Source organism: Lathamus discolor, chromosome 8 (genome assembly GCF_037157495.1).
Source record: "Lathamus discolor isolate bLatDis1 chromosome 8, bLatDis1.hap1, whole genome shotgun sequence".
Classification (NCBI taxonomy): Eukaryota; Metazoa; Chordata; class Aves; order Psittaciformes; family Psittacidae; genus Lathamus; species Lathamus discolor.
This window is the reverse complement of record NC_088891.1, coordinates 19,307,938-19,328,299: the sequence shown is the minus strand read 5'-3', so window position 1 is coordinate 19,328,299 and position 20,362 is coordinate 19,307,938. Positions and strand designations below refer to the sequence as shown.

At 39.0% G+C, this 20,362-nt stretch overlaps 1 protein-coding gene across 4 annotated transcripts in view; it reads left to right on the top strand.

Moving 5' to 3' along the window:
* The window catches only part of SCAPER (S-phase cyclin A associated protein in the ER), a 149,383-nt gene that overhangs the window by 100,683 nt on the left and 28,338 nt on the right, over window positions 1–20,362 (top strand). For 3 of the 4 annotated variants that reach the window (XR_010614523.1, XM_065688119.1, XM_065688121.1), the window contains exons 25-28: window positions 2,574–2,697; window positions 11,494–11,723; window positions 14,912–14,992; window positions 15,155–15,310. Coding sequence is in view for 3 of the 4 variants with exons in the window: in XM_065688119.1 (XP_065544191.1) it covers window positions 2,574–2,697; window positions 11,494–11,723; window positions 14,912–14,992; window positions 15,155–15,310 (591 nt within the window). In the remaining variant the exon portion in view is untranslated. The remainder of the gene's footprint in view (window positions 1–2,573; window positions 2,698–11,493; window positions 11,724–14,911; window positions 14,993–15,154; window positions 15,311–20,362) is intronic. The other variant, XM_065688122.1, reaches the window with a different exon arrangement.

The following is a 20,362-nucleotide window of genomic DNA, read 5'->3' as shown; positions in this document are numbered from 1 at the left end:
ACGACTTCTGTGCTGACACTTCCAATTCTGAATTAAACAAACCCGGTGGAACTGAATCGGAGTTCTCAGCATGCCGTGATTAGAATGTATTCAGACAAACCGTAGTTGGCAAGCTCATGTTATCAATTAAAAGAACCCTTTTTCTTGTTGTGAAAATTTAATTTGACATCCATTTGCTTACACCACCTTTTCAAATGCATTATTTGAGTCTCTGAAAACGCGAGGACTTTTTCTGACAAGAGATTCAGTTGGGAAATACAAAAGCATGATGCATTATTACAGTGGAATTTGTTCTATATATAAAGTGGGAAGGTTTTGTGTTTTCAAATGTAAAATGAATGTTCCTCTTAGGAATTAGGAATCCCATATATCAAACCCCATTATTGCAGTGAATTAACTGAATCACCACAGAAACTTTGAACTGCTGTCAAAATTACAAGTTAACCTCCCAAGTTCGTATTTGACACTTTGGGTAAATTACAGTGTTGATATTTAAATAGAATTAGTCTTGATTTTAGAATAGCCGATAAAATTATAGATGCTGATTTAAATCATCTATTTCTCACCTGAAAATAGAAACTACCAATACAGTTCCATCTGTCCCTGTTAAACACACCTACACAGAGGAATAATCTTCTATGAGAAGTAAAAGTAGGTGCCTAATGAAAATAATTTTCAGCATTACTGAGGAAGGTGAAATAAATACCTTTAGAAAGCCAGGACAGGAAAAGAGAATCCTGCTGCAAGGCAGGCTTTTAAAACATGCCTGTGAAGCATGCTCCTGAATTTTGTATAGGTGTTATCCATGTAGGTTAAAAATTAGATGGAAGAGGGGAAAATTAACCTGCCTTTGATCAATAAATAATGATTTCATATTGTTTTCATATCATGTGAAGTGCAGATAGAAACTGATTTAAGTAGGCAGTAAAATTAATTACCAGTACAGAAAAATTTATGTAGCTGGTAATACCGTGATACTCAGAATATTAACAAAGAAAAGGTATAAATGTTCTGTATGTTTTTACAGATCAAACCAAGCAAGGTAAGGCTTCTTTTTTAAATTCATTATTTCTCCAGCTGAAGAAAAGACAATCCAGAAAGACAAATGAAGAAAAGGCTACTCTAAGTTTTATGGCCTCTGAGCATTTCCAGCTTCTCTGTGTTTAAGCATACAATGTATGTGTATAAGATGCTTCCGTTTCAACTTTGGTGAGCCATGCTAAGTAATGGGAGGCCATAGCAACAGCACAGCAAGCAGCACCACAGCCTGCCCTGTTGTGTAAATAACTCTGTTGTGGCACAAAATATTTTAGGAGAAGACTAAAGCATTAAAGTCAACTGTCTCTTTATAGTCTGTTGAATTAGTCTGCTTGTTATGTTAAATACCAGCTTTGAGGATTTCTGTATTAAAACTTGTCATTTATTGCAGTCCCACTTTTATGTGGCCTTTTAACAGTGCTCACAATTTATTTTCTTCTGTGGAGCTTATTTGAACATAATCATGTTTATTTTAGATGTTAAAACCCCCAACAAAGTAAAAGGTCTTTTCCTTTTGGTTTGCTTCAGACAAACAACTTGAATTTCTAACCATCTTTATTTATTATTATATGTATTTACTCTACATTTTTTGTTGTGTGTCTGTGTGCAGATTTGTATGGTAACAGTGATAGCTTTTGCAGTGAGCAAAGTTCAAGAAATGAATTTTGTGTTTATTCTGAAATAGTATTATCCGTGGTCAGATTAATCTTCTCCTTGAGTATATTCTATAGGACTGGTTCCAGCTTCCCTGCAAATCCTGTTTGAGGAAGAACACTTTAATTGGAGCAGATGGAAATTACTGCACATGATGCAAAGAATAATTGGGCATGTTTTGTACTTCTGGAACTCTCTGTGGCTCGTTGTGCTTATGGTATTCTGTTCTTACCATGGCAAACCTGTTCCCTTTTCTAGCCAGCCACAGGTATAGGTCAGCTGATGCTATTGCAGTTACACATCAATAGGTCTGTACAGTCGTGGGTCCCAGCATGCCAGGAGGACTTTTTGGACAGGAATTTCACCTGCTCAGTTTTGCTTGCTCAGTACAAATTACTTGATCCTCTCCACTCCTTGTATTAGTTCACAGGTGCTACCCAATAGCCTCTCTCTAAAGCTGGTCCCCCTATACCGTGAATTACTGTGAATTACTTCACACAGTTTGGTTTGGGTTTTTTTCTTGAGGTTTTGCTAGGGAAGGGACCTTATCAGCCAAAGTACGTGTGATAGAACTGTAAGCCACAGGAAAATAATATTTTGTATCTAAATTATGAAAGTATCTGATATTCTGTGTAAGTTTTCTTACAAATTCTTAGTACAGAAGAGTCTAATAGGCACACACTGCATGACTTCTGATAAGTATGGCTTTACTGCTTTGTAGTTACCACTGATTTTAGATTTCATGTAAATTTTGAGTTCTGTCCAGAATGCCAAGTTGAAGAAAATGAATGGGAATTGCTTAAGGATTGGTTTGTGATGTGCTTCCATTTATTTGCTCTTAATGTAAAATACTTAGTTTTCTTTTTCTTCTGTTTTTTCAGGTCCCTCAGCAGTGCAGTGAATGTTTACAGCCTCACCTGCAGTAACTGTACAGAAAACTGCACTTACGTTCTGTTTAGCAATAAGATCACTTTTCTGATGGACCTGTTGATACACCAGTTTACGGTATGTAGAATAGCTATTTTAGTTTAGACTTTTTGTGTGGTTCACAAACATATTAATTAGAGTGTAAAAACACCAGGAGGTATGTGAGAATAAAGGCTCAGAACAGGACTCCTGTTGTATTTGGTATCTCTCTGTATCTGCTATACTTCTATCCAAATGGATACACTTTCTTCTGCTAATAAATTCTGCAAAAGCGCATGTACCAGGAACTCTAGTGGTCAGACAGTGTTCTATCTTTAATGTTTTCTGAGATTTTCTTCTTTAATTCACCCTATAGTAATATTTAAAGTGTAGAATATTAGGAGTTGTCCCTGTGTGTTTGATTCTTGCGTGTTTCAATACTGGGCATGCAAGGCAGGTCAGTACATTGCTGTAGTTTGATTTGCTGAAGTGCTTAAATAGCAGGACCCTTTAAAGTGAAAGTTTTAATTTTCCAATGTTTCATTTAATTTGAAATGTCATTAAATATTTTATTTGAAAACTCATTTTTAATTCATAGTGACCTGCTTATCATAAGATATTTAGTCTTGGTTTTCTACTTATAAATTGTGTCTATGTATTTTCATGAGCCAAGCAGTTTGTTAATTGAAAAGTTATGTACATACTTTAAATAATTTAAATGACTGTTAGAATCAACAAGCCATACGACTGTAGATGAACACTTTCAAAAGATAGTCCAAAGGACCCTGACACAAAGAAAACCCGAATGCAACCTGTGCCTTCTCCTCTAAGTAGCTGCCAGCTCATTGTTCTTTGCCAGATCTTTCCAAGAGGATTTCAGGTATTAGATTTCAAATATGCTTAGTGAAAGGTGCGTGCATTGTGCTGGGCCAGTCACTGCTGGGTACCCACTGTGAGCCAGAGCACGGGCTCTGTGGGTAATTACACAGGAGATGAAATCCTTCAGCACTTCCCAAGTGATGAGATTCATTCTGATGCCAGACACCTTCTCTTTTCTCAGTGTAGCACTGTGCAGACGCCCTGTGCTTTTCCTGAAGAAACACAGAGGGTATTTCTTGGGAAATGCTGGCCACCTACAGATCAGAGATACTGCATAAGAAAAATTTACTACACTTAGAGCTGTTTCCAGTCTGTTGCCAAATGCTAACCCCTAAACTGCAGCAAAACTGTAATTAAAGCTTAATGTTTCCCGTGATCCACAGTGGACTTTTCTTTCCTATGCATAAAGTCTCTTATGTTCTCTTCAGGCAGAATTGGCCCTTAAACTAGGATATCTTCATAGTTCCATAAAGCACATATTTAGTACAAAAAGGTAAATACAGTGCTGCTTTTCTAACCCTGATTTTTCTCTCTTGAAAATGTAATAAATCAGAACAAGTTTGAATTTTTCTTATTTACAAAAAGAAATGGACAGATGGAGAGCACTTTTTTTGATTGGCTCAAGCTCTGAATACCCAAATGCTAGAAGACGCCCCGCCAAAGGATTTAACTGCCTCCAGTATTCCTAGTTTGGTGAGCTGGATGATGCTGCCTTTGCCTGTGTTGTGTGTATTTCCACTCACTGTTGGATAATGAACCCCGAGTAATACCAGGAGTAGTGTATGAGAACGTATATTTACAAGGTTTTACCAAATTTTTAAGCAAGTATGCCAGTATTTGCTGGATGCTGAATACAGACACAGAAGGAATCCAGTTTTGAGCAACTTTTAAATATATTCTTGAATATAGCCAGCATGAACCTGACTTCCAACCAAGTTAACGTGGCTTTAGTTTTGTTTTTATTCATCAGTCGAATGCAGTGTCAGCTTTAGTTTTGCTAAAACTCAGAGCTGTACATTTTAAAGAATAAAATTCAAAACTGTCATTCCTCAGTGGTGACCAAAAGTTCATTTTTCTTTACATGGGTGTAACATTTTTGTCCTCAAAACATAGCTTGAAGAATTACGTAAAAACAAGCATAGTTTTTCTCTAATGAAAGCTTGGTACCAAACCTCCTTAGCTCAGGTAATGCCTAAGTCAGTGTCTGTTGGAAGTCAGTAATAGTGTGCTTCCTGATTTTGGTGGTTAATGGATCAAGCCTTCCCACCTACTTCCATAGAATGTCATCTGCTTGAGCTGTAACCTCATTTACCTACAGACAGCTATCTTTGCTCTTCTTTGTCTGCTGTACCTGGAGGATAATTGTCAAATAATGAGAACTTCTCTAATTGTGTATTTTAGAAGGTTTCACACTGAGAGAAACAAGGAGCTGTAAGCATGTAAGGACAGGGCTTTAAGTTTTATCTTTCCAGTCAAGTGACAGCTGTCATGTGCTTTTCCATGAAAGTATCTCAAAAAGCCACATGCATAAACCATACATGCCTGTGCCTGCAGTTGTAAATAAGTCTGTTTGGTAAACAGTTGAGGTTTTTGGTTTGGTGGGCTTTTTTTTGCTCTCTTTTTATAAAAATATAAATACAATAAGAAAAGCATGGCAGTTTGTTTCCTAGCTATTATGTTCTCAGGTGAATCAAAGAGAAATTTCAGAAACCTTTTGAGAATAACAAGCTGGACAAGACCACCTTGTCCAGTGCAGATTTTGGTCACTCAGTCAGATCTTTCCCATCACAACAGACCTGCTGTTACCAGTTAAAGCGTAATGCCAATCAGTACTCATTAAGAATTAGAAATCGAGACATTTTTGTTGTTACATTTCTTTGTTCATATAAATATGCAAAATTACGTGAAGTCTTTCTTGCTTCATTTTGGAATTGCATGCTACATTGAACTGCAGATGCCTTTTTTATAGGCAATCTTTAAATGCATAATACCTGACAATTCTAAATGAAATTTCATTAGTGAATGTAAAAATATGTGAAATAAGCATTGCAGTCTAAGTAGAGATCTAACAAGTGCAGAGTTCAAAAGTGAGATTCTGTTACTTTTTTCTTCCCCAAAATACAGTGCTTAAACCTACAGACTGTATTGTAGGTAGGTGGCCTATGACATTTTACTCATGAAGTACAATACCTTTGGCTGGGTTTAAGTTAATCTGGCTATCTTGTCCCGGTGAAGTAATTTTTCTCCTCCATTTCTTCACTGGTATGTGCTGCCATTTAATTTGGGTGCTTCAAAATGACAGTCTCCATCCTATCACAGTTGCTAGTTTCTTAACCGTTTGTGGTCAGTTCTTTAATCCTCTGTATGCAACAAGTAAGGTGGCTTCGTGTTTGCACTGATTACAAGAACTGTAAAATCAAAGGCACATGTGTGCTGCTTGATTGTCCTGATCCCTTTCAAATGATGTACTGTCTCCACAGTGTTCTGCCATTGTGGCACTGGTAGTCCTTCTAGCCCTTAATAACATGACCATGTGGACCTGATGGAATCCATCTGTGGGTCCTGAAGGAGCTGGCGAATGAAGTTGCTAAGCCACTGGCCATCGTATTTGAAAAATCATGGCAGTCAGGTGAAGTTCCCGACGACTGGAAAAAGGGAAATATAACCCCCATTTTCAAGAAGGTGAAAATGGAAGACCCGGGGAATTACAGACCAGTCAGCCTCACCTCTGTGCCTGGCAAAATCTTGGAGCACATTCTCCTGGAAGGCATGCTAAGGCACATGGAAAACAACAAGGTGCTTGGTGACAGCCAGCATGGCTTCACTAAGGGGAAATCCTGCCTGACCAATCTGGTGGCCTTCTATGATGGGGCTACAGAATTGATGGACAAGGGTAGAGCAGTTGATGTCATCTACCTGGACTTGTGCAAAGCGTTTGACACTGTCCCACACGACATCTTTCTCTCTAAATTGGAGAGATATCAATTTGATGGATGGACCACTCGGTGGATAAAGAACTGGCTGGATGGCTGCACACAAAGAGTTGTCGTCAATGGCTCAGTGTCCGGCTGGAGACCGGTAACGAGTGGTGTCCCTCAGGGATCGATGTTGGGACCGGTCTTGTTTAACATCTTCATCGCTGACATGGACAGTGGGATTGAGTGTGCCCTCAGCAAGTTTGCTGCTGACACCAAGCTGGGTGGTCCGGTTGATACGCTGGAGGGAAGGGATGCCATCCAGAGGGACCTCGACACACTTGTGAGGTGGGCTGATGCCAACCTTATGAAGTTCAACCACGACAAGTGCAAGGTCCTAGACCTGCGTCGGAGCAATCCCAGGCACAGCTACAGGTTGGGCAGAGAAGAGATTCAGAGCGGCCCTGCAGAGAAGGACTTGGGGGTGCTGGTCGATGAGAAAATGAACATGAGCCGGCTTCAGTGTGTGCTCGCAGCCCAGAAAGCCAACCGTATCCTGGGCTGCATCAAAAGGAGCGTGACCAGCAGGTCGAAGGAAGTGATCCTGCCCCTCTACTCTGCTCTTGTGAGACCTCACCTGGAGCATTGTGTGCAGTTCTGGTGTCCTCAACATAAAAAGGACATGGAACTGTTGGAACAAGTCCAGAGGAGGGCCACGAGGATGATCAGGGACTGGAGCACCTCCCGTATGAAGACAGGCTGAGGAGGTTGGGGCTGTTCAGCCTGGAGAAGAAAAGGCTGCGTGGGGACCTAATAGCAGCCTTCCAGTACCTGAAGGGGGCCTATAGGGATGCTGGGGAGGGACTCTTCGTCAGGGACTATGGTGACAGGACAAGGGGTAATGGGTTAAAACTTAAACAGGGGAAGTTTAGACTGGATATAAGGAGGAAATTCTTTCCTGTTAGGGTGGTGAGGCACTGGAATGGGTTGCCCAGGGAGGTTGTGAGTGCTCCATCCCTGGCGGTTTTCAAGGCCAGGTTGGACAAAGCCTTGGGTGGGATGGTTTAGTGTGAGGTGTCCCTGCCCATGGCGGGGGGGTTGGAACTAGATGATCTTGAGGTCCTTTCCAACCCTAACTATTCTATGACAGTTTCTACCTCCCAGATCTATAAGAGATTTAAAAAACCTGCTCTTCCTCCCATTTTGATTCTAGTTGGAGACCTGAGGCCCAGCACCTAGAATGTCAGAGTTGACAAAAAGGTACCTCAGAGTCAGCTCTGTGGATTGATCATTTCTAATGCAGTTAAGTCAGTGTTGGCAGTGTAGAAAAGCCCAGAAACTTCATGGATTTTTGTTTATTTTTAATAATGTAACCTTTAAAAGACCAAAAACTTACATTTTGTTTATTCCCTTCAGTAGGAAGCCAGTGTGTTAATCTGTAGGAAGTCTTGAAAACAGGGCTGCAGTAGGAGAAATGACACGTTCAAATATTTAGGGGCAGGGGATTTAAAAGGTGAAACCTTCATCTGCTCCATCTTAAGCCCATAGACTTCCTGAGCCATTTCCATTTCTTTAGTTTACTCATTGCTATCTAGAAAGTCTAACTTCATATGGATAGTATTTTGAACGTTTACATTTTCCAGAGTGTTTTTGAGGCAAGCCCAATAAGGGCAAAAAGCACAAAATCATTGCTGTTAATGGGAGAAGAATGGAACATTAGTGACCAAATGAACAGGAATTGGGCCCTTCCAAAGGTTTGAAGACTTTGCATTTAGGTTTAGCAGCTCTATATTTAAAATTCCTCATGGCAGTGAAGGATTATGCTTTTTTATGAGACAAAAACATAAATGAGTTTTCAGTGACAGAGCTTCACATTGCTAACTGGAAACTGGTGTGGGGGTTTTTGTTGGCATGGAAAAAAATGCACCGTGATATGTGGAGGTACTTTCGAGTCAGAATGGAATAACATTTTCAGCTCTATTAAATGCGTGCCTAAGTGCTTTACTGGATTGGGGCCATATTGTTCAGCATCTTACAGGATTAAGTCCTAGATGGTGGGCAGAGCTGAAGAGCTTATGGCAGCTCCATACAAGCAAGGGAATCCTGACACAAGGGGAATTCTCTGCTGGATGGCTTAAAAATTGTATAGAGACAGTACCAGGGAAGCTGGTCAGAGCATTCTGGTTCAAGAACCCATTTAAAGGAAGAAGGAGTCTTGATTAGGCCCAGTATAGGCTCTCATCGTAAATGCTAAAATAGCGTTGAGATGTTGGACATGTGAAATAATTGAACAGTAGTTATATTTTTCCTGATTTTCCTTTGTGATTTAATAATGTTTAATGCCAGTTACTTGACAAGTCAGTGTGTGTAGTCATAGCTGTAGGTTTGAGTCAGTTAAACTGTTAAATCTGTTAAATCCTAGAAATAAAAATGCAGAATGTTTTAACACAGCCAAAGCCCATGGTCAACAAACTCAATTTTTCTGAGTATCATTAACTCCTTGTATAATCAACACAGAGAAATCGGGGCTTGAAAGCTTCCATAATTGCGCTATTAAATCTTAAGATTTCCTACCCCCTTGCCTGATATAATAATCAACAAGCAAAGTAAAACATCACTTTTGCAAGCACTCCAATTAATTTTGAACATAAATCTCAACACACTTTCAGACTACCCCATTAATTACTTCTTCAGTAAAGGAGCTGATCTTTTGTCACTCATTAAAATGGAAAACATTAAAGATAGGAATTATTAGAAGTTATATATAAAATATATTTATTATATATTATTATATAATAATATATAACTTTTATATAGAATATATTCTTATATATTACGTTCAAATTTACCCATTTTCTGTATTTCCTTCTACCTCCTCTTTGACATACAGAATGTAAACCCCACATTTGTTCTCACTTTATATTAATACACACAGGCACACTTTGCCCCAGAATCAAATGGTAAAAATCAGCTCCGCAATAAACGGTTGTGCTAAGAGTACCACATGTATTTATTTTACAGATCAGGAAGAGCAGTCTTATATTATGGTTCTATATTAAAGCATGAGCTTGTGTAGCTAAGGGCTGTATACATAGAAAATACAGTTCTTCTGTGTACATTCAGAAATAGGCTTATCTGTTTATAGTACTGTTCATTACAGCAAATGGAAGGCTCTACTGCAAAATAATACTAAATCTTTTAAGAAATAAGTTACATATCATTTTTGTATCTTGGATGAAATAGCAGTGAGGAGCATTTGTTAGCAGTTTTTAAAACCTAGAGTTCCTGGTACAAAGTCACCGCATTTCAATTGATTTATACGTTGCAAAGCTTAATCCTTCTGTTTCAGCAGGCAATTGGGATCATTAGGCATGAATTATTTTAGTCAACAGAAGTTACTGGAGCAACATAATATTATTTTTTCCTATTGAACTTGAATAAGCAGCTAAAGGCTTCTCACTTGCTCACTTGGCTAGTCACCAGCAACAGACTATTACAATGAGTTTTAAGTACCAACACGAGGCTCAGAGCTAATGAATAATAAAGAAACATGCATGTTGTTCTTTGTCACCAAGTGTTATCGAATCCCTCCTGATACCTGTACAGGCAGGAATGGTTTTCTGTGCCCTCACTGGTATATACCGGGTATAAAGGATTTTCATCTCGAGTGAAAATAAAGCTTCAGCCAATATTGATCACTAATTACAGTGTTGAAAGGCTCAAGCTGTCTCATAAAAGCACCTCTGCAGGGGCTGTTGGTGTGTGGAGTCCAGCAGCATGAAGCACAGGGAAGGTACCAAGGAGCCTGTGTCGTGATTGATGCATCCGTGCTGCCAACATTCTGCCTGTAAAACTGCAGGGCTTCCACACACACACTTCACTTACTGTGTGATCGTGGTAGGGCAGGATTTCAGCTGGTTTAAATTACCTTGTGCTGCAGAAATGAGCAAGTAAAATAAATGTCTTAAAAACCTCACACTCCACGAGGATTTCCTTCCAGGTCTGTGTCCTGCCTGTAGATTTGTCTTCAGATTTATATGTTGTACGTCTCGACTTCACTGCCTTTTTTTAGGAGTGGGCTCTAGTTTAATGATTTTAAAAGGTCTGTTTAGAGAGAACTGCACGTTGTGCTTCTGACATGACTGACATCTGATGGACGAGAGCAGTGGTCATCAGGTGCTGTTTTATATTGAGATGTTCAGACCTTATTCATGGGACATATTTTTCCTGCTGTTCTAAATAGTTAAACTAGGAAGGTATTCACAAAAGTGCTCAGACTTTCTTCTTGTCTCATTAGAGATTTGTGGGTAGAAAGCATTTCCTATTGCATCTTCTAGAACTAATTATTCATGTCATCCTTTATGATGGTCCAGTGTGTCAGGTTGTGCCCTAGAATTTGTGCAGTTGTTATGTCTTCTCGGTTCCTTGTTGCTTTTTGGGTTGGTTTGTTTGGCTTTGAGGGTGGTGGTGGTGATGGATTCTTCTTATCAGATTAAGAAGGGAGAGGTTTGGAGTTCTTATGTGCTTCCTTCCCTCCCTGGCAGAAATTTCTGTTCCAGCTGCCTTTTATTTTTCACGAAATCAGGACTCTTGTTTTGTAGACTTTGGAAGATTTAGCAGTTCTCTTGCAGGCTTTGTCAGGTGTGAAGGGGAACCACTGTAATTCATGTCTCAATTCAAGGAAGGTCGCCCTCTTTCGCTGGCTTAAAGTGGTTTAAACCACTTCTGTATTACCCTCATAGTGTACCTCAGCCGGTAATACACGTTGTTCTGAATTCACTTATGCAGATGCTCGTGACTCATCAAAAATCCTGTTTCTCCACATAGAACACAGTCATATTAATGAAATACTCTGCTGCTATAAGGCTTCCTTCAGTTCTCGTACACTAAGTGCTGTTTTGACTTGATTTATTCTGTTTCAGCTTGTTATCTGCATAAGGGGTATAAGAACTTTTCTTGTACATGAAATGTTTTAAGGTCCATGAGCACTGCTAGAATGTGTTACTTTATTTTTGCTGTACTCATAGGCAGTTTTCAAGTATTTCTCTACAAACTTGGATTATTTCTGCTCAATTCTGGTTGTCTTTTTCTTTTTTCTCAGGTTAGCGTGCCTGACGAGCATAATGCTACTTCAGGCAGAAGTGCAAATAAGCAGGTGTTCGAAGATTTAACCACAGGACTTCTGAGGGTAACTGCTGTGATTTTCAGATGTCTGATCTCCAGATTCCCAGATGGAAACAATCACTCTACTGCACTAAAGATACTACAAGAAGTGAAAAGTAAATCCTCACTAGTGGAAGCCTTCAACAGCAGAGTCCAAGACCTGATCAGGTTAAAAAAGAAATAAAATAAAATGAAACTTTTCTAAACCTTCTTTACTACAGAGATAAAAATGCAGTGATTTAAGAAAGGAACAAACTGCTTTAACTCTTAACTTAATAAGAGCAGTTTGTGTGTGTAGTCAAGACGACTACTGAGGTCCTATAATCTCAGACAAAAATGTTCTTCAGAACACTGCAGATGCAGAAATACAGAAAACCAAGAGTGTTTTAATTTGGGGCTTTTTTTGTGTGTCTTTTCCATCAGTTTCATCTCCTAATTACCTAGGAGCCAACTTCTACATTTTCATTGTTTTCTCTCAAGCTCTGTGTGCCATTGCTCAAGTGGTCCTGCCTATCATACGTGCATTCATATAAGTTTGCCTTGAAATATATACTTCCTATTACAAAGATTACCCAATAATTCATACAATCTGATTTCAACCTGTATATAATATAGCTGTATTTTAATAGAGTTTTCTTTTGTAAGTACATTTCTTGAGCAGAACTTCAATCAAAATCATCAGTGAGTTGTAACAGTTGAGTAAAAGAGAATACACTGATGCACTCATTCTCACTTGAAACATTCTAATTCTTTGGTAAAAACACTTGGACCTGAATATATTAATGTATATAATTGCAATATGTTTAGTATATTATATGTAAAAGTAATACATATCCAACAATATATTATGCTTGCTACAAGTGTATATAGATCTTTTAGTAAATTACATAGTCCTCAGCCCTCTGGAGAAATGAAATTCTTATTGCGTGCCACTGAATATGTGTCCCAGTGAGCATCTTCAGACTTTTCAAAGTGTGGTGTGATGCTGGTGGATACAAAAAAGACAGCTGGAGGAGGAAGGCAAATAGTTGTCATAGATACCAGTGACCTCTCAAACTTTCTTGTTCTCAGGTAACTGGCCTTCTCCCCAAACAGGTTTTGATAGAGTGTGAAATTTCAGGATGTTGCATTCTCCCCACTTGTGAATGGGAGGGTGGGAGGTCTGCTTATTGATATTTGTGCTGAACAGACATCTGACACTGACTTGGCCAAGCACAGGCATACCCTTAAGATAAGAAGATACATGAGAATCCAGCTAGGTCCCTCACCTGAGGCACTTCAGGGGATCTGGTTATAAATGGAGAATGAAAGGCACGATGACAAGGTAATAGAGCAATTAGGAAAAAAAGAGAGGGCATTTTAAACTAGTCAAAAACAGACAAATTCTATTATTAATGAGAATCTTTCACCTCCAGGTCATTGTATGTTATGTCTTTGGGTTGTTGATTAAACGAGAGTTTTAGGAAGATAAGAGAAGAAAGAGGAAAGTTGGATGTTTTTTAGTTTCTTTTTGGGGGTGCTAGACCTGATGCATAAACAATTGTCTGTATGCTGTCTTGGTATTAGAGGGGAAAGCCAAATTATTTCAACTATGCTACCATGGATAAAAAGCTTGGGAGATGGAGGCAATAGATTAGAGAGCTTTGACATTCCACTTGTCTGCATGCTCAGTTCCTCAAGAAAGGGAGTGCTCCATGCTCTTCTCATTGTTTCCGGATACCATTAATTAACAGTCCCAGCAGACTGGAAGCTCTCATCCATTTCTTCCCTGCCCAAAAGAGCAGCCATTTTGTATCCAGGTGTGGCTGTGAAGGAAGGGGGACAACGAAGGTGTTTTTCAGGTGTCAGTCAAACTATAGGGATGTTTCTAGGGAAAAAGGAAGAGAATATTGATGAGAATGGTTGTGCCTTTTTGTGAGTTATCATCCATCAGGATTAGCTGTATCGAGGTCTTTCTCTCCCCTCGTTTTTCATAAAGAGATTCCTCTATGACTGTGATGTATCTAACAGCCAGCTCGGTTCCTGGAATTACTCTGCTAACACAGGAGAGCTTGCTTATCACCTGTATGATCAGGTGAATTGCTCAGATCAAAATCTGCAAGAAACCTAATGCTGCTAACCTTCATGTTGCTAAATAGAACAGACAAACTTACCCAAGCAACAAGTGTGCAGTTAAGAACCTCTGTGTGTCTTTGGTTTTAACTGCTGTGCTTCAGCAACTAATAATCTTTCATTCTGCACTTAAGACTTCTTGCTTTATATCCAGTGTATCTTTATTTTTAATTACTTTCATTGCATCCAAAAGCAGTGTGAACTCTGGCAGAAACTCTAGCTTCTAGCCCAGATGAGAGCATTGTCTTCGAGCAACAACACTGTGAAAACTAGGGGGGGTTTCCTCCCTAACCTTAAAAATCCCTGGTTTCCCAAAATCAGACTGTAAGGTTGTGATTCCCATGTGATGGAATAGTTAGTTTTAATAAAGACTTGCACACTTCCTGTGACAAGCACTATATAATCACTATTACTTATTGACTAGAATGAGTATTATTTGGTAATGTCCTATACTTAGTCACATCAGTGTGGTTTTGGAATTATGGAAACATACAGCCAATGGTGCTTCCATCCCAAGGAGCTTAGGCTCTAAGTGGCAGTGCCCAACAAATGGACTTGACAGGCAGGTAGACAGAACAGCATGTCTGTCAAGTCAGGTAATATCAGCAAAGTGACATGGAGAAAAAATTACTGTGTGCACTGTTGAAGTGGAGTTGATAATGTTCAAAGTATGAGAGAACCTGGTATGTGAAGAGAGATATTGGTATGAGGACTAACATCAAATGCTTGGGTATGTTTCTAAGCAATTCAAAGACAAGGCACCAGCAGTAGTGGTGTGTTGATAAGCAGTGGTGATCTGATCTACTCTCATAATAAAAAAGGAAGTGGAGCTTTCAGTTAAACAGCCAGGAGTCCCTAGCATGGTTTTCTCTGCACTGAGTTTTGGTTGAGCTTCTCAGGAGGCTTTCAGATCCCCATTCTCCTTTACTGATGGTAGAAGGTTGTTACCTGCGCCTTCTGTTGGTCCCTTAACTGTTGCATATATACTAAAAATGAAAATAAAACCAACTGAACAACAGGGTAGTGCTTGTTATGATCCATGTATTGCAATAAAACATTGTCTGGGTAACGTCATTGTCTTCTTGAATTAGCGTGTTCTACAAAGTTTATCTCTTCATGCTAAAAAGAAGTTGTGCTGTTGCAGAACTATCAAGATTATTATAAATCATATAACTATGGCAAAATTCCATTGTCCTTGTAGGAGCATGGTAAAATAAACGTTTACACTCATCTTTCTTGTACAGTATAATACAGATTGTCCTACAACAGACAGATCTCTTAACAAGAGCTACTGATAGTTACAGAGAGCCAGATCTGAAGTTAATGTAAGTTGGATTGTTTATTGAACCCTTTCAGAAAGAGTATAGAAGTAATCACCGCCTGCATTTTGTATGGCTTGGTAGTAGAGAAGCGGGAATTACTTCTTTTGCAAAGTTACAGAAGTGGCGCAGGACCGTTTTTTTAATACCATTTTTCTCTGTTTCTAGTTACGTGGTGAACATAGGACTGATAGACAAGCTGTGTTGCTGTTTCCTCTCTGTTCAAGGCCCAATTGATGAGAATCCCAAAATAGCAACTTTTCTACAAAGTGCCACAGCGGTGTTGCATGGAATATGTCAACTCTGTTTTGGAGTCAATGGAAGGTAGGTGCGCTTGGCCTGACGCCTCTGATCTGTTCATTGGACAGCAGTCATTGTAGCCCTGTGCCAACACCACATTTGTGGAAGCGAGCATTCCAGTGAGGCTGTTCAACAGAACCATTGTAGTCACACAAAAATAACCAGTAAAGAAACAACACAGGAAATTCCCTCTGCTCACCCTTTCATCACTGAGTTGTAATTAGTTACCTGCACTGAGTCTTGATTCTTGTAAGTCATTTATCAGAACTGCAAACTTCATCTCCTTTACTCATTGTTAGAGAGAGGGTTTTATCATTGCTAAGTGTCCAGGACTTCAAGAGGTATTTTATTATCAGCTAAAATCACCTCTTTAATTGATTTGTCTCTAGAGCAGCCTAATCCAGTTCCTGTTCTTTAAAATACCACTGTCAGGAAAGGAATTGTATTTTCTGTAAAGAAAAGTATTACTAGATTTGTCAGGGGATTTCCTAATGCAGAATGTTAGTGTAACCTAACCAGGGTTGTGGGGAGTGAGCGCAAGGTATGTGTCTGCCACCAAATCTGGACTTCTTTAATCTACAGTGTAGGACACCCTGACACTGTGAGAGTTAAAATTTGAGAGCTTCATGGTGCACATACTAGAATCTACCACCATTGAACTGTTACACATTTCAGGGAAAAATAAGGCTGACAGAGCTTTACAATGAATACTTGAAGGGTAAAATACGATGCTACGGCTGAAAAAATGAAGTTGTTAAAACACAAAATAAAACCCAAAGCTGTAGGTGAGAGCTGCTGCTGGTAAGCTCGGGACACAGGCACATGGAAAAACAACTGCATGAAATATGAGCCCGAAGAGACCATCCCAACTCACTGAAATTTCCCTTTCTGAAAGCTGCCAACATTTTACATTCCAGGTGAGTGCTGCCAGCAGTCAAATGCTTACTGAAAAAAAACCACTAAAAAAGAATAAAAATCACCCTTCTTTTAGTGGAATAATAGTTCTGGCTACAAGAGCGAGTAACATCATTGCAGTTTGAAGCAAGCACATGCTTCTACCAAATAATAGAGATCTTTGCACCCCAAAATGATACAGCACTGTACAAGCACTTCCTTCAAGAACATCTGTCCTTTGTAGTAGAATAATAATTTTGGAGGATTGAGTCAGTTGTACGTATCTGATCTTAGTACCTGCATATACAGCAGCGCTTTGGTTTTTATCCAAAGGTGCTGATTGTTCTTGATTTCCAGCTTGGATTGTTCATTTGAGCATAGAAAGAAATGAGAGGAATAAACTTGGGAGATTTCAAAACTGTTGTCTCTCACTTCTAGATCAAAAGCTTTCGTGTAACTGATTAGTAGGGCAATTTAAATTAAATGTCTTTCATCGCCTGAGCCCACTCTCATTTAAGAAGTGAATGCAGAGTATAATTCTGTCGTGTTACAGATGTCCGTGGTATTCAGGGTAATTCGAATCAAAAAAGGTATTGCCAAACACAGATTAAGGTGGCAGAAACAGGGCTCAAGTTTATTGAATTCTTAAATATGTCACAGTAGAGTAATACATGTCGTGTGATACATGACCTGCAGCATAAAAGGCAGCCTCTCTTTCTGAGGAGTACAGATGCCCCTCTATTCATGGTAAATAGTAGCAAGAGGCAATGCAGCCTATTCAGTCAGCATCCAGGATTTCTCTTTCTCCACCTCAGTTGGTACATGTTTGAGCATCAAACATAGAATCATAGAACATAGGAACATGCTATAGTATACTCCTCTGTACCTCTGAGTAACTGACTACTCTGATCATAAAGTTCTTACTGAGAAGCAAAAAAATCTACTAAGTAGTGCTCTGACGCTGGGGCATGAAGAGAAGGTTTGCCAAAATAAGATCAGGCTTTCACCATTCTTGGCAAAAGGAGTTTTGGATCGTTGTTTTAATGCATATCCTCCTATATAGAATATTTCCAGGTTGGGAACTTTATGCTCCTCAGTGGAGATCATGGGGGGCACAAAATTCATACGTTTTTTTCTGATTGAATTGTTGCAGGCTGTTACTTGTCGCCTAAAAAGTTGTCATTCCATTTTTATATACTGCTCTTTATACTGCGTGCAGATCTTGGCCTGCTGTGCTGCTGAGTGGCACAGTGGGAAGCTGATAGGGCAGCATATGCTGGTGGCTAACGCACTGGGACCACCTCAGGGCTCTCCAGCCATCCACAGTGCCTGCAACAATGAAATCCTTTATGAGCTAGAAATGGGCAGGCGCTGTGTGATCCTGCTCCTGTGCTCTCAGACACCACCAGGCTGCTGTGAACTTGACTGCGACTGTAATCTGTGATATCCCTGGAGGGCCAGAAGTTAAACAATCCAGCTCAGGTTTTAAACAAGAGATCCTGTCCTGTGGGTTAGGCCATTTGTGCAGCAATGAAGTAGAGCTGTCAGCCTAGACTTCCCTGTCTTCCTCACAAGAACATTTCATAAAACTCCTAGATTTAGCAGGATGTTTCTAGGCCAAGCTCTGAATTGATACCCAGTGCTTATTTGGACAGTTACTTTATGGAAAACAGTTTTCTAGGCAGGGAAGAGATCTCTGTCAAGTACCTCCCTGCATGTACCTCTGCGTCAAGCAAGATGTCACAATAATATTGATTATTAGAGAATAGATTCACATTGTATCGTATATGTATCTCAGCACTACGTATTAAATGAGGTCTATGATTGATATAATTTAGATTATAAAAATTTAAGATATAAACAGAGATTTTCTTTATTCCAGTGGTAGACCTGGAAAAAAAGTCCGAAATCATGGACTTAGATATGATAAAGTCTTGCTAATGTAGAAACATAAATTGGAGGATTCTCAATTTGAATGTCATAAAAAGTTATTGAAAAGAGGGAATCCATTCTGAACATATGTTATAAACATATCTTATTATAAGGGTGGGATTTTCTTTTCATTAATGGTCAAGGTCTTTAAAAAGATTTAACTTTGATATTGATCTTCTCAAATGATCATTTTTGGTACTGGCTAATAAATGCTAAATTGATTCTTTTAATTGAAGTTTTGCTGTGGATGTAATAGCACATTTTCCAAACACCGTGTGATATCTATGAAAGATTATTTGGTGAAAACATTAATAATTTTTAACCCCATGTGAACTTTGTTTTGAGAATTTTTATACCCTCATCTGTTACATAAAAGTATGTGAGAGCTGAAAATAGAGTATTGTCCCTTGTTGTGTGTAGTGAGAAATCATAAAATGGTGAATATTGAGCTATCTGTTTGCTGAGCAGAAGATGAACCTGACATTTCATACCTAGGTTTGAAAATTGTGGCCATGATAATGCACATCTGTTTTTTGCTTACCATTAAGAGTAACAGTAGCCAGAATTGAAAACAGATATATATAACCTGAAATAAAGCAAATTATTAAAAAGGCTTTATACCGAATAACAGGGCTTATATAGCCATGTAAATCTGCCTTGCAATTTGTGTGCTATTCCAGATGTCCAGTAGCAATGTTTAGGATGAGAGCCTTGTTTTCCAGAGTTTATTATTCTAACTCTAAGCAATACAAGGCGTGTTTGGGGCCCTTGAGTCCGGAGTACACATATGAGGCATGCTTGGCTTGTAACCACGAGACAGAAAATAGTGAGCAGGCACAGAATGCAAGGAGCATTACTAAAAATACATCCATGCTGTCCCAGCTCACCCTTTCCTAATAACGGGGGTGGAGAGTAAGTAAGAAACTATATGCCAAGTCCTTCATCAGCATAGCAAGGGTCTTGCTTACATTCCTGTCTCCTCCTGAACTGCCCAGTGTTCATCAACTCTATATCCCATTTTCCCCCTCTAAGTCTCTGGAACTAAGATTTCTGTCCAAGAAGTGTAGTTGCTACTCTGTGGAGAACTGTTGTTAATGCCTTATTTTGCTTTTGCCAGTTAGTATGAAGAAACTTGTCTAACCACAGCATTAATGCAAACAGCAGAAGGAAACTATTGGTAGTTAAGTGTAAGGGTTAATCACTAAGGAAGAATGTTCTCCCAAAGAGCAGTACAGTGGACTAGCAATAACACAGACACAGGAGAAAAATGAGTTGTGTGGACGGAGAATATTGCAAATTATGTAGCTCAAATGTCCCTCAAATTATGTACCTTTTTGGGATAGCAGCATCTTCAGAATTTTGCTGTTTTCTTGATGTGAGAAATGTCTGCAAACTCCCTATTCCTATTTTCTAGGAAAATAGAATATCATAGCAGGACAGTAAGTAAATTGTTCCTGTTACATGTTATCTCAAAACAGTGGTGGAATACATATAAATCTGTGTCAGCAGCTAATGAAGTTGTGGATTACAAGCTGCAGAGGCAGAAAGCTGCAGATATATAGGGTTTGATCCAGGAAAATAGTAGCTGTCTTGTCACAGATATGCAAGGAAGTAGGCTGGTCTGTTTTCAGTTTTATTACAGTAATTAAGATAATGTCTGTTTTGGCTGCTGGATGAAGAATCAGATGCATGTCTGCCTGAACGCTGGCTGTGCTTCTCCCCCTTCCAAGGGACAGCAGATCCAGCATCAAATCGTCATTTTAATAATCTTTACAATTTCCATCAGTTTGTCTTTTGAATGTTGTAACTCTTTAAGGACTGTAAGGAGCTCGGTAAACAAAGTAAAACTTGATCTTGATGGTTTGCAATCATCACTTTTACACAGTCCCAGGATTCTGAGCTTGACAGTGGGAATTAGAACAAGGTCTGACAGGTGCTAAACACTTCTTTATACTCCTTTTATTATTATTTTGACATCTCTTTCTAGATAAAATAATTCAGAAGCAAAGAGAACAGATGAGAGGCTTTAAATCCTAATAATAAAATATGAAACAAACCAACCAGATTATATTCTAAGCCTTTTGAAAACTCCTGTTTCCATTTGGTTCCATGGTTTTAATCAGGAGTATATATTTCAAATATACAAACGTGATAATGTATACCCTTAGAGAGGCTTGTCTGCTTGCTAGCTGAGTCAGTTTTTAAAACAATATATTTTCAGATATAAACAGTTTGCTCATATTGAAGCTT